The sequence below is a fragment of the Scyliorhinus canicula genome, chromosome 14 (genome assembly GCF_902713615.1).
Source record: "Scyliorhinus canicula chromosome 14, sScyCan1.1, whole genome shotgun sequence".
Lineage (NCBI taxonomy): Eukaryota > Metazoa > Chordata > Chondrichthyes > Carcharhiniformes > Scyliorhinidae > Scyliorhinus > Scyliorhinus canicula.
Genome location: NC_052159.1, coordinates 142,380,904 through 142,399,008, shown reverse-complemented (window position 1 = coordinate 142,399,008; position 18,105 = coordinate 142,380,904). Strand labels below are relative to the sequence as shown.

Below are 18,105 nucleotides of genomic sequence, written 5' to 3'. Positions count from 1 at the left end.
CCTCCGGCCCACAATCCAAAGACGCACAGGCTAAGTGGACTGGCCACGCCAAATTGAGCCCAATGACCAAAAAGGTGAGGAAGGGGTCACTGGGCAACGGGGTCGGGTGGATGTGAGGGCCGAAGTGGGTCGGTGCAGACTCCATGGGCTGAACGGCCTCCCTCTGCACTGCATGTTCTACGTCTATGTACTAATCTGGATACAGCTTTTAAACTCAAGATAGAGAGACACGCCAAGATATTTCTCTTTCTGAGTACAGCAGCCAAATGTGAAAATGAAAGCAAAAACTCAAGAGCCACAAACAAGCCCCAAACCAAAGCAAAAGTAAAACCAACTCCCAGAGCCACAGCCCATCTCCACCCACACAATGACATCACTGAAGCCATGTGATAAGACAAAAACATTTCTTAAAGGGACACTCCCATGACAGTGGGCGGGAAAGATCGCGCAGATGAGGAGGGTGTTCCTGGAGAAGAGGATGGTTGGTGTTGCATTGCCGAGTTTGATGAATTATTATTGGCCGGTGGACAATGCAACAGTGAGGAATTGGGCAGTAGAGGTGGGGTCAGTGTAGGCACGGATGGAGGCAGCGTCGTGGAGGGGGATGGGTTTGAGGGCACTGTTGTTGGCAGCCCTTCCGTTCTCGCTGGCTGGTCAGGTACTCCATGAGCCCAGTGGTGGTTTCGGCATGTAAGCAGCATTTTGAGCTGGAGGGCATGTCATTGTAGGCGCCGATATATGGGCGGTGACGGTGACGGTCCACTGTGACGGTGGGGCTGGATGCGAGGTTCCGGGAGTGGCGGCAGATGGGAATAAAGTACTTTAGGGACTTGTTCATAGGGGGAAGTTTGTAGGGCTGGAGGTGTTGGAGGAAATGTACGAGTTATCAAAAGGGAATGGGTATAGGTACCTGCAGCTGAGAGATGTCATGAGGATAGAAATGAAAAATGAAATGAAAATCGCTTATTGTCACAAGTAGGCTTCAAATGAAGTTACTGTGAAAAGCCCCTAGTCGCCACATTCCGGCACCTGTTCGGGGAGGCTGATACGGGAATCGAACCATGCTGCTGGCCTGCTTTCAAAGCCAGCAATTTAGCCCTGTGCTAAACAGCCCCTCATAGAGGTGCCATCCTTCCCAGAGTTGCCGCCCCCGTTGCAGGACAAGTTGTTGTAGGAGGATGATATAGGGGAGGGAAGGGTGTCAGATATCTGCAGTGAATCGTTGGAGAGGGAGCGTTCTCCGGTGGAGGAAATTAAGCGCAAATGGGAGGATGAGTTGGGAGGGGAGGCACGGGCCTGGACGTGGCCCTGCGGAGGGTGAACCAGTCCTCGCCGTGTGCAAAGTTATCCAGTTTAAGGTAGTGCATAGGGCCCACATGACGGTTGCGAGGATGAGACGATACTTTGCAACAGTAGAGGCTGGGTATCCACATGTTTTGTGCCTGTCCAAAGCCGACGCGGTTCTGGCTTGCATTCATGGATGTTATGTTGGAGATTCTGGGGGTGGGGTGGCCCAGAGTCCGGAGGTAGCGACATCATTCGGGGTGTCAAAGGATCCGGGAATCCAGCTGAGGAGAGATGCCGATGTATTGGCCTTTGCCTCCCTGATAGCCCGGACTCAGAGCCGCCGAAGAATTATGGGCGAGTGACTTGGCAGAATTCCTGCGGTTGGAGATGGTCAAGTTTGCTTTGCGGGGGTCAGAGGAAGGGTTCATCCGGAGGTGGAAACCGTTCATTGATTTCTTCAAGGTGGATTGAGGGATCAGCGGGCGGGGAGGTGGGTGGGGGGGGGTGTGGAGAGAGAAGAGAGAGGGATAAGGGGGTAAAATTAGGAAGGCGGGGTTCGGTGGGCTGCTGGTATCGGGGGAGATTGGGGATTTGTGGTTTCTGTTCATGTTGATGTTTTGGGCTGATATTTTCATTTGTATAAAAAGCCTTGAATAAAAATATTTTTAAAAAAGGATATTCTGCAGGGAGAAAAGACTAAGCCCAAAGTTGTGGTGCACTTTGGTACTAATGTAAAAATAGAAAGATAGGAAAATCAACATGTGGTTTGAGGAACAGAGCAGGACAGAGAGATTCATGTTCTTGGGAACGTTAGGACCAGATCTGTGGCATAATCAAAAAGGATGGGTGCACCTTCACAGGATTGAGGCGAAAGTCCTCCCGGAAAGGTTCATTAGTGCAGTTTGAGAGGATTTAAACTAAATTCCCAGGGGGGTGGACACAGGCATAGAGAAGTAAGAAAATACATAAAAGAGGATGTACATGATAAGGAACAGTATTGTTTCAGAAAACAGCAGCAAGAATGGCTACAGGTAACGAGGACAGGTGTACAATGCAATTGTGTAAACACACAAATTGTTGTGAATATGATTATTGTTCGACAAGCATATAGGCCTGTGAGAATATGATGAATTAACAATAACAAAAATATGACGATTAATATTAAAGATATATAAATGTTCAAAACTGATAGGCTAGGAAAAGTGAGAGGTGGAGTTGCAGTCCTGTTTAGGGGAAACACTAGTATTGGAAAGATAGATGTCCTCAAGGGAATGCACGTTCTCCTTGTGTGCATGGGTTTCCTCAGGGTGCTCTGGGTTTCTCCCACAGTCCAAAAATATGCTGATTAAGTGGATTGGCCATGCAAAATTACCCCTTGGTGTCCACAAATTAGGGGATAGAGCGGAAGATTGGGCCTGGGTAGGTTGGTGCAGACTCAATGGGCCGAATGGCCTCCTTCTGCACGACAGGGATTCTATGATTCCATAGATCTCCAAAACGGTGACATAGCTAAGGAGCAAATTTGCAGGGGAAACAGATGTGCAAGAACTACAAGAGTGTTGCTGAAAAGAGAGACGTATTGCCGAAGCTTTTCGTCGGCACTTAGCTTGAAAAGAATGCCAATCACAATTAATACTACAGGACAAATACGGTGCTGATTAATTGACAAGTAGACTGTAATTGGCTGAGGTGTTGCCATAGAGATAGCAGCAATGAACTATAAGCTCCCCGTGCTCCCAGGTAATTCAAAAACCTGATGCAACATATTCCTTTTCTGAGTGTTAACATATGTGGCTACTAGCCACAAAGTTACGAGCTCGATTGATTATCTTCAACTGGTTGCTAGTCTAGCTTCTAGCACACTTCCAAGATCATAGAATTTAGTCCTGAAGGAGGCCACCCGGCCCATCTAGTCTGCACCGGCCCCTGGAAAGAGCACCTTACTCAAGCCCACACCTCCACCCAATCCCCGCAACCCTATCCAATCTCCCCAGACACCGAGGGCAATCTAGCATAGCCAATCCACCCAACCCGCACCGTGGAAGGAAACCGGAGCACCCGGAGGAAACCCACGCACACACGGGGAGACCGTGCAGACTCTGCACAGACAGTGACCCAAGCGGGAATCGAACCTGGGACCCTGGAGCTGCGAGGCAGCTGTGCTAACCACAATGCTACCGTGCTGCCCACTTAGGATGGTTCAGCAAGTGCTGTTTAATCACAGAATCACATCAAACATTCGACAATTTGTTCTGCGTTTTGCAAGCAAAGGCTGGTTGAGTACGGTCTGTACTCTGCCCAATGCGAACGTGTTCGATTTGACCCGCCAATCATTGGGAGATTTAGCAATAGGCGTAGTACCGACCGTACTCAACCAGCCTGCATTTGCAAAATAATTCATGTGCACTTCAAAGTGGCAAGATATATCGAGAGTAGTTAGCAAAAGGATCTTGGGCTTCATGACATAGAACATAGAACTGTACAGCATAGTACAGACCCTTCGGCCTATGATGTTGTGCCCAACTAGTCTGAAACTAAGATCAAATCAACCTACTCCCAATCATTCTAGTGCACGCCATATGCCTATCCAATAACTGCTTTAAAGTTCCTAAAGTGTCCGACTCCACTACCATAGCTGGGAGTGCGTTCCATGCCCCAACTCTCTGAGTAAAGAACCTGCCTCTGACATCCCTCCTATATCTTCCACCATGAACCTTATAGTTATGCCCCCATGTAACAGCTTTATCCACCTGAGGAAAAAGTTGCTGAATGTCCACTCTATCTATCCCTCACATCATCTTGTACAACTCAATTAAGTCACCTCTCATCCTCCTTCGCTCCAATGGAAAAGCCCTAGCTTCCTCAACCTTTCCTCATAAGACCTACCCTCCAATCCAGGCAGCATCCTGGTAAATCTCCTCTGCACCCTTTCTAATGCTTCCACATCCTTCCCATAATGAGGTGACCAGAACTGCACACAATACTTCAAATGTGGTCTAACCACGGTCTTGTACAATTGCAGCATAACCTTGAGGAAGTGAGCAAACGAATATGATGGACAGTAGGACCCTGAGGGCAATGTGTTCACAGACAGAGAACAAAGGGATGAGCACAGCATGGCTAGGAAGGGGGAGGGGAGCTTTGCCTCGTGGAGAGAATAGTGAAAAGGATGCTGGGTAACAAGAGGCCCAGGATAAGTGAGCCAATTAGGATATATGACCAGGTCAGGTGGTGTGTAAAATGACCAATGGGAAGTTTGTATGCGAATCTTGATGTCATTTGAAGTATATCTCCAGTGTCCCTTTGTCCTGAGGTTCTCTTTATCCTGGGTTCTCAGAAGACAGTTTGTGTGTCCTGAGGTCCTATGGATTGAGTCAGCCATGCAAGTTAGTTATTATTAAATGATATGATACCTGCAAATCCATCTCATATTTTATTGAATCCAGACTGACAGCAAAATAATCAGGAATTAACAACCTCACGGCTCTTCAACTCAATCCCCCTGTTAATAAATGCTAACATACTATAGGCCTTCTTCAGGGCTCTATCCATTTGGCTGGCAACTTTCAGAGATCTATGGACATGAACTCCGAGATCTCTCTGCTCCTCCACATTCTTCAAAACCCTGCCGTTAACCCTGCAATCCGCATTCAAATTTGTCCTACCAAAATGAATCACCTCACACTTATCAGGGTTAAACTCCATCTGCCACGTTTCAGCCCAGCTCTGCATCCTATCAATGTCTCTTTGCAGCCGACAACAGCCCTCCACATTATCCACTACTCCACCAATCTTGGTGTCATTAGCAAATTTACTAACCCAACCTTCAACTCCATCATCCAAGTCATTGATAAAAATCACAAATAGCAGCATGATTAGATGCATTGAGTGCAAAAGCAGGAACATTTGGCTGAAGCTGAATCAATCTCTTCTGGTCACAACTAGAATGTTGCATAAAATTCTGGCCATCACACTTTATGAAGGATGTGAAGATTTACGAGAGGAGACTTATCAGAATTGTTCCAGCTGTTTCCATTAGCTGACGGTACTAAGATTAGGGAACAAAGATGGGTCGGGACTCAAAGAGCCAAATGGCATCTCTCTATGCCCTCATTAGCACAGGAAATAATTGATGCTAAAACTTTGAATATATTAAGAGGCGCCTGGAAAGAGCACTTGGGGATCGAAGGCTATGGGGAGAAAGCAGGATTAGGCTACTGAGTTGGATGATCAGCCATGATCGTGATGAATGGCGGAGCAGGCTTCAAGGGCCAAAAGGCCTCCTCTTGCTCCTACCTTCTATGTATTTATGTAATAGTTCAATGACTATTCTTAACAAAACAGCACTTTAATTAGTGGTAGTGTTGCAGTATTAATTACTGCAGTAAGGAGGGATGATACCTTGGAAGGGTCTTCAAATGATGCATTGTGGGTAGAGTTTAGGAATAACAAGGGGGCAGTGACATTGCTGGGAGTGTATTATAGGCATATTCACCGAGGTGTGTAAAGATAATAACAACAGGGTAATTATATGAACGGATTTCACCTTCCCCAACATTAATTGGAAGCCAATAGTGTAAAGGGTTTTGAAGGGGCGGATTTCTTGAAATGTATTCAGGAGAACTTTTAATATCAATATGAAGATGGTCCATCAAGGGATGGTGGGGGGGGGGGGGGGGGGGGGGGGGGGGGGGTTGGGGGGGGGGGCAACAGGGTATTTGTCTTATGGATGTTGCTAGGAAAGAATTTTCTTTTAGAAAATATTTTATTGAAGCATTTGTAATTTTCACAATTTAACATATTGACATTTCTAAAACAACCGCACGGGTCAACGCACAAAATATCCCCTAAAATAACAAACAATAGACCACGTACCCCACTTCTCCTGCCCTATCCCCAATTACCCGTATACTAAATTCCCTGCCCTTATTTAACATTATCACACCTCGTATTTTTCTCCCCCACCCCCTTTTTCCCTTTCTCCCCATACTGTTAGCGTTCAGTTTTTGTTAAAGATATCGATGAACAGCCGCCAACTCCGGTTGAATCCCTGTATTGATCCGCTGAGCGAACTTGATTTTCTCCTGACTGAGAAACCCTACCATATTGCTGACCCACATTCCTGATTTTGGGGGCTCCGAGTCCCTTCATCTCAGCAAGATCTGTCTCCGGCCCACCAGGGAGGAGAAGGCCAGGGTATCGGCCTCCCTCCCCCCCCCCCACCACCTTTGCCCCTGGATCTTCCGACACCCCAAATATTGCTAATTCTGCACCTGGAGTTACCCTACCTTCCAGGACTTCCGACATAACATCTGCAAATCCCTGCCAGAATTCCCTCCGTTTCGGACATGCCCAAAACATATGAACATGGTTGGCCGGGCTACCCCCACACCACCCATATCTGTCCTCCATCTCCACGAAGAACCTACTCATCCGAGCTACCCTCATGTGGGCCCTGTGGACTACCTTGAACTGAATCAAGCTAAGCCTAGCACAGGACAAGGATGTATTTACCCTTTTCAAGGCTTTTTCCCACAGTTCAGTTTCCAGCTCCCCTCCTAGCTCCTCTTTCCACTTCCTCTTCATCTTTCCGATAGGGGCCCCTTCCCACTCTAACAATTCCCTGTATATGTCCAAAACCTTCCCACCTCCAACCCCTGTTTTTGACAGCACTTTATCCTGTAGTCCCCTCAGGGGGAGGCGAGGAAAGCTTGGGACCTGTCTCCGTACAAAGCCCCGGACTTGAAGGTACCGACACCCGTTCCCACCCGGCAAATCAAACTCCTCCTCTAATGTCTCTAAGGTGGGGAAGCCCTCCTGCATGAATAGATCCCCAAACCTCTCAATATCTGTCCACTGCCGTACGTTAAAGCCCCATCCAGCCCCCCTGGGACAAACCGGTGATTGTCACAGATCGGTGACCACACTGACGCCCCCTCCAGTCTCATATGCTGCCTCCATTGCCCCCACACCCTCAGGGCTGCCCCACCATAGGACTTGCAGAGTACCGAGCCGGCGAGAACGGCAGGGGCGCCGTCAGTAAAGCCTCCAGACTCGTACCTTTGCAGGATGCTGCCTCCATCCGCTCCTACACCGACCCCTCCCCCACTACCCCTTCCTGATCATCGATATGTTGGCAGCCCAGGAATTGTTAATAAAGCTCGGGAGAACCAAGCCCCGTTCCCCGCGGGCCCGTTCCAGGAGTGTCCTCTTTACTCTCGGGGGTTTTACCCGACCATATAAACCTCGATATCGCCACATTCATACTTCTGAAAAAAGCCCCTTTGGGACAAAAATCTGGAGACGCTGAAAAAATAAAAGCAGTCTCGGTTACCGTCATCTTCACCGCCTGAACACTCCCCGCCAGCGTCAGTTTCTGATTTGATCCACTGCTTTTCCAAAATTTAGTTTGTGAAGCTGCTCCCAATCCTTGGCCACTTGAATCCCCAGATACCTAAAACTCTTCCCAACCACTAAAAGGTAGCTCCTTCAGCCTCCTTTCCTGCCCCCATGCCTGAATCACGAACATCTCGCTTTTTCCCATATTTAGATTATAGCCTGAAAATCGCCCAAATTCTTGGAATACCTCCATGATTTCGGTCATCCCGCCCAGCGGTCGTGATATAAAGCAACAAATCGTCCGCATAGAGAGAGACCCTGTTCTCCACCCTCCCTCCCCCTCCCCTCTCACTAAACCCCTCCAGGTATTTGCTGCACTCAGAGCCATTGCTAAGGGTTCTATGGCCATGGCAAACACTAATGGGGAGAGCCCTGTCTCCCGATAAAGACTAAAGTATTCTGACCGAACTCTGTCAGTTCTTACATTTGCCACCAAGGCCTGGTACAGTAGCCAGACCCACTCCACAAATCCCTGCCCAAAATATCCCATAGATACTTCCACTCCATTCGGTCAAAAGCCTTCTCTGCGTCCATGGCAACTACCATCTCAGCCTCGCGCCCCTCCGCTGGCATCATAATTACATTAAGAAGCCGTCTCATGTTGGATGTCAGGTGCCTGCCCTTCACAAATCCCGTCTGATACTCCTGTTATGGCCCAGGGTGTAGAGAACCTCAAAGTGTATCATGGAGTTCATCTGACCCACAACATTTAATAGATTGCGGTATGGGGAGCACACTGCCCACTCTACAGGTGTGGTACAGCAGAAATGGAAAAGTATTTTTTAAAGCAAAACAATGTTTATTCTATGAACTCAAGTTAACCTTTTTAAAACATAGTGAACATCTTAGCAACCATTAATTCAAATACAACCCCCAAAGAATGCAACACTAAGTAATTCTTAAGCTGTCCTTTTAACATCCAGAAGAATTAAAAAAAAACTTTCAGCAGAAGCACATCAGGTTAAAGTCACTACTAAGAGCAGTTCTTAGTTTTAAATCACCAAAGGATCGATTTACATTCTTTAGATTACAGAGAGAGACTCTGTAATACCCCTTCTGGCTGTGACTTCAGCTATCCAGCTCTGAAAATGAAACTAAAACACACCCTGCAGCAAACAGCCTAAAACAAAACTAAAAAGCTGGCAGACAGCCCAGCTCCACCCACACTCTGACATCACTGATAAACACCCATTTCTTAAAGGTACTCTCACATGACACTCCCCAATTATCTCCGGGACACAATCCTCTTTCGAGTGGCCAGGATCTTTGCCAATAATTTGGCACCTACATTCAAGAGGGAGATTGGCCTGTACGATCCACAGCTCTCCGGATCCTTGTCACGCTTCAGGATGAGAGAAATCGATGCCGGTGATAACATTGGGGGGAGTACTTCCAACTCCTTCGACTCGTTGAAGCCTTAACCAGGAGCGGCCCCAGTAACCCAGAGAACTTCTTATAAAATTCACTGGGAACCCATCAGGTCACGGGACTTTACCCAATTGCACCTCCCCATGCCCAATCGGGCCCCCAGGGCCTCCACCAGCTCCTCATTTACCTTCGGGAACTCTAGCCTCCCCAGGAATTGATTCATGCCCTCGTCCCCAACTATAAAATTCCCAGAACACTTCATTCACCGTCCTCGGGTCCGTCACCGTCTTCCCCCTCAAATCCTTTATTTTTCCTCTTTCTCTCACTGCCTCCTGTTTCCTCAGCTGATGTGTCAGCATCCTGCTACCTTTCTCCCCATGTTCATATACTGCCCCTTTTACCCTCCTCAGCTGACCCTCCGCCTTTCCTGTGGAAAGGAGCCCAAACTCCATTTGAAGTCTCTGACGCTCCTTCAGGAGCTCCTCATTTGGAGACTCCGAATATCTCCTGTCCACCTGTAAGATTTCTCCCACCAACCTGTCCAGCTCCGACCGCTCAGTTTGACCCCTGTAGGCTCGAATCGAAATACATTCCCCTCTAATGACCGCTTTCAGTGCCTCCCAGACCACCCCAGCTGCAGTCTCTCCCATGTCATTGATATTTATGTACCCCCGAATGGCCTCTCTCACTCGCTCTCAGATTTCCTCATCCACTAACAGCCCTGTATCTAATCTCCACTGTGGGTGCTGGGACATTCCCGTGTCTGCCCGTAGGTCTATCCAGTGTGGTGCATGATCTGAGACCACAATTGCTGAGTACTCAGTGTCCTCAACCCCTGCTAACAGTGTTTTACATAGCACGGAGAAATCTATCCTGGAGTACGCCTTATGTACATGAGAGTAGAATGAATATTCCCTGCTCCTTCGTCTCTCAAATCTCCACGGATCCACCCCTTCCATGCTCTCCATGATCCCCCGCAGTTCCTTTGCCATTGCTGATAGCTTCCCCAACCTAGCACTCGACCGGTCTAACCTCGGGTCCAGGACCGTATTAAAGTCACCCCTCATGATCAGACGGCGCAAGTCAAGGTCTGGGATCCTCCCCAGCACCTTCCTGATAAACGCGACATCATCCCAGTTTGGGGCATATATATTCACCAGCACCACTGCCATTCCCTCCAGCTTCCCACTAACTATAATAAATCTGCCTCCCGGGTCTACCTCTATCCTCCCCACCTCATATGTCACCCTTTTATTAATCAGGATAGTCACCCCCCTTGTTTTAAAGTCCAGTCCTGAGTGAAACACTTGCCCGACCCATCCCTTCTTTAATCTAATTTGGTCTCCCAGCTTCAAATGTGTCTTTTGTAACATAGCCATGTCCGCTTTTAACTGTCTCAGGTGTGCGAGTACACAAGCTCTCTTAACCTGCCCATTCAGTCCATGAACATTCCATGTAACCAGTCTGGTTGGGGGGGGGGGGGGGGGGGAGACTTTTGCCCCCCTCCCGTCGGTCAACCATGACCTTTCCTAGGCCAGCTCCTATCCAGTATTCCGCACCTCACTTGATCCGCCCCTCGGCGGCGACCGGCACCTGATCTCCATCTCCAGTCTCCTAACTGTCCCTTGCCCGTCAGCAGTATCCCGCCCCCGCCTCCCCCTCCCCCCCACTTTGTCTTTCCTCAGCTCTCCCCCCACTTTGCTCCCGTGAACCAGCCATCCAGCTAGCTCAGCATCTCCCACCCTCGGCGTCAAAAAGCCTGCCGACTGCCGGATTCTATCACACCTAGCAATAACACAAGCACTCAACACAATAACAACAATCCCAAAAATCAAAAATACCATCCCCCAACGTGCAGGAAACAAAGCAAACCCCTCCCCCTTTAACCGATTCTTATCAGTCCAATCACCTTCAAACAGAATCCAACACAAAAGAAGCTTCAAGCGACTTAAGCAAAATTATGCATGCAAGAATCAACCAGCCTTCTTGCAGAAACTAAAACACCCCATCGCATCTTAAAAGTTCTTCCCTCTATCCAGTACATGAAGCAATAAATCAAAATCAAATTACACAAAAAGAAGAAAAAAAAATTAAAACACCAAAACCCTTTTCTTCCCGAACATCGCAACTCAACTCGGAATTAAAAGACCAAAATTTTAAACAAGCCTGTCCCTTCCCAAACTCAGACCACCAGTTTGAGTTTAAAAGTCGTGACATCAGATTGCCAGGTTCTACCCCTCCCCCTTTGACCGATTCTCATCAGTCACATCACCTTCAAAGAGAATCAAACACAATAAAAGCTTCAAGCAGCTTCATCAAAATTATGCATGCAAGAATCAACCATCTTTGTTAGAGACTAAATCAAAATCAAATTTCACAAGACGACAGAAAAGAAAAGAGAGAAAAACATTTTAAAAAAAATAAAACACCCAGACCCTTTTCTTCCCGAACATCGCAACTTAACTCACAGAATTAAAAAACTGAAACGTTAAACAAGACAAAGCAGAATACAGAACCATGTTTCTCGCCTCCCCGCCACTCCATCCCTTCCCTCAAACTCAGCCCACCACAGTTAGAATTTAAAAGTCCTGAAGACAGATTATTGTCTTTCATGAAAGTAACCACCTCTTCTGGAGAATTTAATTACAGCTCCCGGTTCTCATAGGTCAGCCAATGACGTGCCGGGTATAACAGTCCAAATTTAATGTCTTTCTCAAACGCCCTTTCAACAAACGTCTTAACTTTGTTGAAACTTTCTCTCCTCTTTGTGAGTTCTGGTCCCCAGTCTTGGTACACACAGATCTCTGATTCTTCCCACATGAACCGTATCATCTACCTGGCACACTTCATGATACGTTCCTTGTCGAGGAATCGATGTAGCCTCACCACCATGGCCTCGGGGGCTAACGACCCTGGGGCTTACGTACGAGCACCCTGTTTGCCCGGTCCACCTCATGCGGTTTGTCAAACACATCGGCCCCGACCATCTCCTGCAACATCTTCCCCACATACGCTCCCGCATCGGATCCCACCTTCCCCTCTGGTAGCCTGACAATTCAGATATTTTGCCTGCGAGACCGGTTCTCCAGGTCTTCCACTTTATCCAGCAGTCATTTCTGGCTGTCCTGTAGTATGCTAATTTCCAAAACCATTGCAGTGGACTTCTCCTCTCGTTCAGTCGCCAGCTCCTGCAACTTTAGAATCTCCTGTCCCTGGGTCGTCATTTTCTCCTCCACCCGGTCAACCGCCTCCTTAATCGAGGCTATCATCTGGGTTACATCTTCTGTACACTCCTTGCAATGCCGGGCAAACTTCTCATCCAGGTACTCGATCCATTGCTCCATCGACCAGTGAGCTGGCGTGTACACGCTTTGTCTCGTTACCATTCAGCTCGATGACCTCTGATTCTTGCTTTCACTCATCTTTTGGTTTCTCCTTTTTCGACTCTTATTTGGACACAATTCCATAAATTGAGGGTCACCTCCTTTTCCTCTCCCTTCGATCAGCTTACGTTGAGAGATTTTCTGAAAAATCCGGCTTAAACACCATTAAAAAAAACAGAGCGAGAGCTGCTGAATGTGCGACCGTTTACTCCGTGGCCGCCACCGGAAGTCGTTAGGAAAGATTAAGGGGTACTTATAGAGTACTGTATCCTTTGGGGGAAGTATTTGAGTTGATAGTTGCCAAGATGATTACTGTGTGTTTAGAAAATGTTAACTGGATTCATATAATAAACATTGTTTTGTTTTAAAAGTACTTTAGATCTCTGTTGCATCACACCCGTGGAGTGGGCCCTTGCGCTCCCCATAACCAAAATCTATTAAAAGTTATGGGTCAGGTGAACTCCATGATACGCTTTGGGGTTCTCTAAACACTGGCCTGTAATAATCTAGTTGTGATGAAATTATATGGGTTGTCAACTGGCCTGTATTAAATGTTAGCCTCTGCTTTATCTGCTTGATTGTGAATCTAGATTTTAAATTTTGATTAGCAAATATAAAATGATTAGATGCCATTGTTGGGCGGGTGATCCCAAAATCATAATCACACGTCATGTGTATATTAACCATTTATGTGTTTGTTGGCAAGACAAGTGTGCAAGTGTTCTTTTGATCGTCATGTATGCTTAACACGCTTGGTGTTTATTGGTCATCTATAATGGTGTGTGACATGGGTGAAAACACCAGATTTCAACATCGCAGAAATACCAGCAACATTGTACGGAGATGGGAACTGGCATCATGGTGAGCCTGACCAAATCGGAATAACTGTTCCAGGCCAGCAAAAGACAGCAAGTTCAGCCCATACGCAAGCAGCCCCAACAGAACAAGGGCAAACAGTCTCCCATCACTTTCTGGGGGGAGGGTGAGGGCAAGTCTGGTGCATCTCATGGCTGAGAATGTGGATTCAACCAATTACTGATAAGAGTCACAGTATTGCTCGCAACTGCTGGATGAAATCCTAGATGCTGCACCAAGAGATGTTAGATAAATCCATGCCAGGATTCCAAACCTTCGGCGCAGGAGGAAAACTGCAAAAGTATCTGCACTAAATGTTTGTTCAGCAATTACATCGGTAAAGTGCATTTGCTTTTATTTTGCGAGGTGTTTTCTACTAAAATTAGAGCATCTGGTTTTAAAACACCACCCCTGTAGCTACACCTGTGGTTAGTCAGAAATTTCTATTAAATGGCATTCTTTTTTTCCAAATGTAGGTTTGTCCCAATTAACCCTGGTGTTTTTATTGTTTCTTTCAGCTGTAAAATGACAGGCTTAAGAATCAAAGACAACGCTGAAGAAACCTGTGTTTTGTGGTGTGGGAAGAGAGGGAAACTAAATTCAACTATGTGCAAGTAAAGAAGAATACACAAACCAAGCGGTCTTCCTCCCTTTTGCAGAGTCAAAAAGTTGCTGATACTTAACTCTAGAAAGCACAAAATACCTAACGCACTCACCAACAACGTTCGTCAGTCTTATCTTATGGGATTCTCACATACACATCAGGTGCAGGCAACAACCGCACCCTTTCTGGTAAAGTTCACCAATAGTGACCTCTTTGCTGCACTGAATCCAAAAAGCTCATTTCAAATCTAAAATATACCCCAATGGTAGGAAGCAGGTATAAATTGATAATGCAGTTTACAACTACATACTTTTTGTTATACAAGGGCAGTACTGCTGATGTGAATAGAGTATTCACTACTCTATGTGATTAATTAATTTACAAATATACTCCTGGTAAACTCATTAGATCAGCAAATATTGCTGTGGAAAACCATTTTGTGTTACTCGCTAGGTAATTGGATGCCACCAGGTAAAGTCAGGACCTATTCTATCAATACTGGGGCAATGTCATGCAGAAGTAACATCGGGATCTCAATAATGTCATCAAACACTGTATTCTGCCTGAAAATAAAAGACAGACAGCATCTTGTGTTTGTGATGACTTAAAAAAAAACTTTGCAAATAAACACCCTTAACAAGATTACTTATTCTTTTCAAAAATGCATAGAAAAGTTTACTACTTTGTAAACACTCTGCTAATCTTCAGTCTGAAACCTTTGCTACATACCCCACATATGATAATTTCCAAGCTTGGATAGCAAGTCACACAAAACACATCATGCAAGAGAAGGTAGCTCATTTAAACACAATAGCACTACGAGTGTACATGGACCACATGGATTGCAGCAGTTCAGGAAGGCAGCTCAACACCCACCTTCCCAAGGGCAATTAGGGATAGGGAAATAAATGCTGGCTTAGCCAGTGATGTTCACATCCATGAATGAATTTTTAACAAAACTGGCCTCCTGCATGTTCACAATACATCAGGCTCGATATGCTTCTAATGCCGGATGCCAAAACTCCAGTTAATTTGTAAGGGAAGCAATGTAAGCATATTTGTGTTTGGATGTGATGTGACACTTAGTAATTCAGTGCATTAATAGTGAAACTAGTCCACATGCTTGGATCCCTAAAGTTTTTTCTCCATGTGTGCTAACTTGATATATTTCCACGTACAACCAAATTTAAACAAATAAGGAGGTGGAGATGCACCAGATTATCAGTTCCTATCCTCACAAAGAAAAAGTTTCTTCTCTATTCAAACAAACTAAATTAAACCTTTTATAACTGAACAGGAAAAAAGTGAAAAACAATTAGATCATCCTAAAGGAGCCTTACCCAGTACTTCTTTGAAAGGATTTTCAGATGTGATTGGAATTCTACATGTTGGGCACTGGGTGCTATTTTTCAGCCAAGACTGCAGGCACATGAAGCAGAAGACATGGTTGTTTGAACAGATAACTGGCTGACGTACCTAAAACATTGGCAAAATGGGTTTTAATTGAGATTATCACATTCACATAACTGACTCTTTTTAAATGAGTCTTCTCACATCAGATATTTAACAGCAGCAATACTGTCTCGATGCACTGGTTAGAGACATGACTCCGAAAGTGAACTGCAACTATATTACAAATTGAACATTCTGCAAAATATATTACTGTCAATAACTTTATTTCAGGGATTTCATGCCTGACCCAGCATGTGTATCTTCTCAGAATGATTAAGGCACGGGAGGCTGCCATTTAGCCCGTTATCTGCACCAGCTCTACAAACGAGCATCATGATGTGGTGCCATCCCCCGGCCTTTTCCCCGAAGCCCTGCACCATCATTTGAATAAAGACAAGCATCTAACGCCCTCTAGAAATGCCTCGATTGAACCTGCCTCCAACTCACCTTCAGGTAGTGAAATTCCAGACCAGAACCACTTTCCGTGCCAGAAGGTTTTTTTCTCACATCACATCGGCTTCTTTTCCAAATCACTTTAAAATCTGTGCCCTCTCATTCTTTATGGACAATTTATGCTTAATCACAATTATAGATTTTTTAAATATAAATTTAAAGTAACCAATTTTTTTTCCCTCCAATATTAGTGTGGCCAATCCATCTACCCTGCACATCTTTGGGTTGTGGGGTGCTGGGGGGAGACTCAAATAGACACGGGGAGAATGTGTAAGCTCTAAATGGACAGTGACCCAGGCGCGAACCCGGGTCCTCGGCGCCGTGAGGCAGCAGTGACAATTATAGATATTAAGGTAGATTTCATGAAAAAATAATGAGCTGCCTTGTCTGTTGCTGCAGTCAAAGGTCTTGGTTTCAAGTCCCACTCCAGAGACTCGAGCCTATAATCTAGGCCAGCGCTTCAGAACAGCACAGCGGGAGCTTTGCTCTATTGGTGGTGCCAAACTTCAGATAAGATATGAAGCCAAGGTCCTATTAGCCCTCTGGAGGTGAATAGAAATGTCTTCAAAGAGTATAGATGTTATCCCAGCCCTGGATAATATTCATCCCGAAGCCAATACCCAAATCTGACGATTTTCTTAATTGTTGTTTGTGGAAGCTTATGTGTAAACTGGTTGCCCCGTTTTCTTCGTTGCACAGTGGCATGATAATATAGTGGTTAGCACTGTTGCTTTACTGCACCAGGGACTCTGATTCGATTCCCAGCTTGGGTCACTGTCTGTGCGGAGTCTGCACGTCTCTCCATGTCTGTGTGGATTTCCTCCCACAAGTCCTGAAAGATGTGAGTGTTAGGTGAATTGGACATTCTGAATTCTCCCTTTGTGTACCCGAACAGGTGCCGAAGTGTGGAGACTGGGGCCTTTTCACAGTAACTTTATTGCAGTGTTAATGTAAGCCTACTTGCGACACTAATAAAGATGATTACAATGACTACACTCCAGAAATACTGACGCACTGGCTGCAAAAATACTTTTGAGCTGCTGTGACACAAGCACATAAAAGTCTACTTTAACTTTGCCTTGTACAAGCACAGAAAACATAAAAAGCAATAATCCACAAGAACACCCAACAACCTTATTGTTTCATGCCACACTTGCCAATGGTCAGTTTCCAGTAATTGCAAACAATAAGGCACAATGCATACTGAAACTAGCAGACGGATGTGTATCCTCCTCATTCCACAATGTTTGAAAATGGTACCAGGCAAAGTGACGGCATTAACCACCAAGTCGAATGGAATAATGTACAAAGGCACATAAAAAAGTTCTGGGGAAAAATGCACAACCTGAAACTTCCTGGCACCACTCGCTAACGCGAGCAGAGTTACCCAGAGTTTCTGCTGCCATTAAATAAGCTCTTCATTCCGAGTGTGCAGCCAAAATGATGCGGAAGTGAGAGTCTAACCCCGAGAAAGAGAGAGTGTTCACGAGTTTCCCTTCCTTTCCCAACTTCGACTCTGCGCTGCAAAAGTTCGTGCTGACTTTAAAACAAAAGAAAATAATGAACTAAAACGAAAAAAAGAAACGTCCCAAATTTCACCACCATCGTTTCCTAAATTGTATTTACAAGAAGGAGGGATGTACATTTGCAGCGGAGGAAAAACAAAAACGCAGTGGATGGAGAAGTTAGAAAGAGAGAGATAGATGCATGTTCCCGGTTGCAGTGGTGCACAGAGCCCCCCGCCCCGCCTGCTGTGAGCAGCCCTCCCTGTTCTTGCACAGTACCTTGCCCAGGCAGATCTGGCACGAGATGGGCAGGGTGAGGCTGAGTGTAACATTCTGAACGTTCTGCTGCGCCGGCTTCTGCATTGTCCCTGGAACGCCAGCCCGGAGCACGCGGCCCAGGACACCAGGGGGAGCCCCGCAGCGCGCACGCGCGCCCACCTCTGCCCCGGCTCCGCCCCCAATCCCCAGCACTTTGCTACACTGGCAGTAACTCAGCCGACGGCGCCGTAATGCACCCTAGCGGCGGGGGGGCTCTTTAGAAGGGAACAAAATGTCACTTCCAACTCGAGAGGGACTATTTAACCACCCATATCCAGCCTGGCGCAGTACACCACCGTCCAACCCCCCCACTCCCCCACACACACACACCCCAGCCTCCAGGGCACACACCGCACCAGTCTCCAGGGCACACACCGCTGCAGCCTCCAGGGCACACACCGCACCAGCCTCCAGGGCACCCACTGCACCAGCCTCCAGGGTCCTCACTGCACCAGCCTCCAGGGCACCCACCGCACCAGCC

At 46.5% G+C, this 18,105-nt stretch overlaps 1 protein-coding gene across 1 annotated transcript in view; it reads right to left on the bottom strand.

The window, feature by feature from the left end:
- Positions 1-17,750, bottom strand: part of obi1 (ORC ubiquitin ligase 1) — a 33,429-nt gene extending 15,679 nt beyond the window's left edge. The window contains exons 1-2 of the mRNA XM_038817859.1: positions 17,586-17,750; positions 15,237-15,372 (exon numbers count right to left, since the gene is read on the bottom strand). Of these exons, the coding sequence (XP_038673787.1) occupies positions 15,237-15,372; positions 17,586-17,669 (220 nt within the window). The 5' untranslated portion in view covers positions 17,670-17,750. The remainder of the gene's footprint in view (positions 1-15,236; positions 15,373-17,585) is intronic.
- Positions 17,751-18,105: the final 355 nt, after the last annotated feature.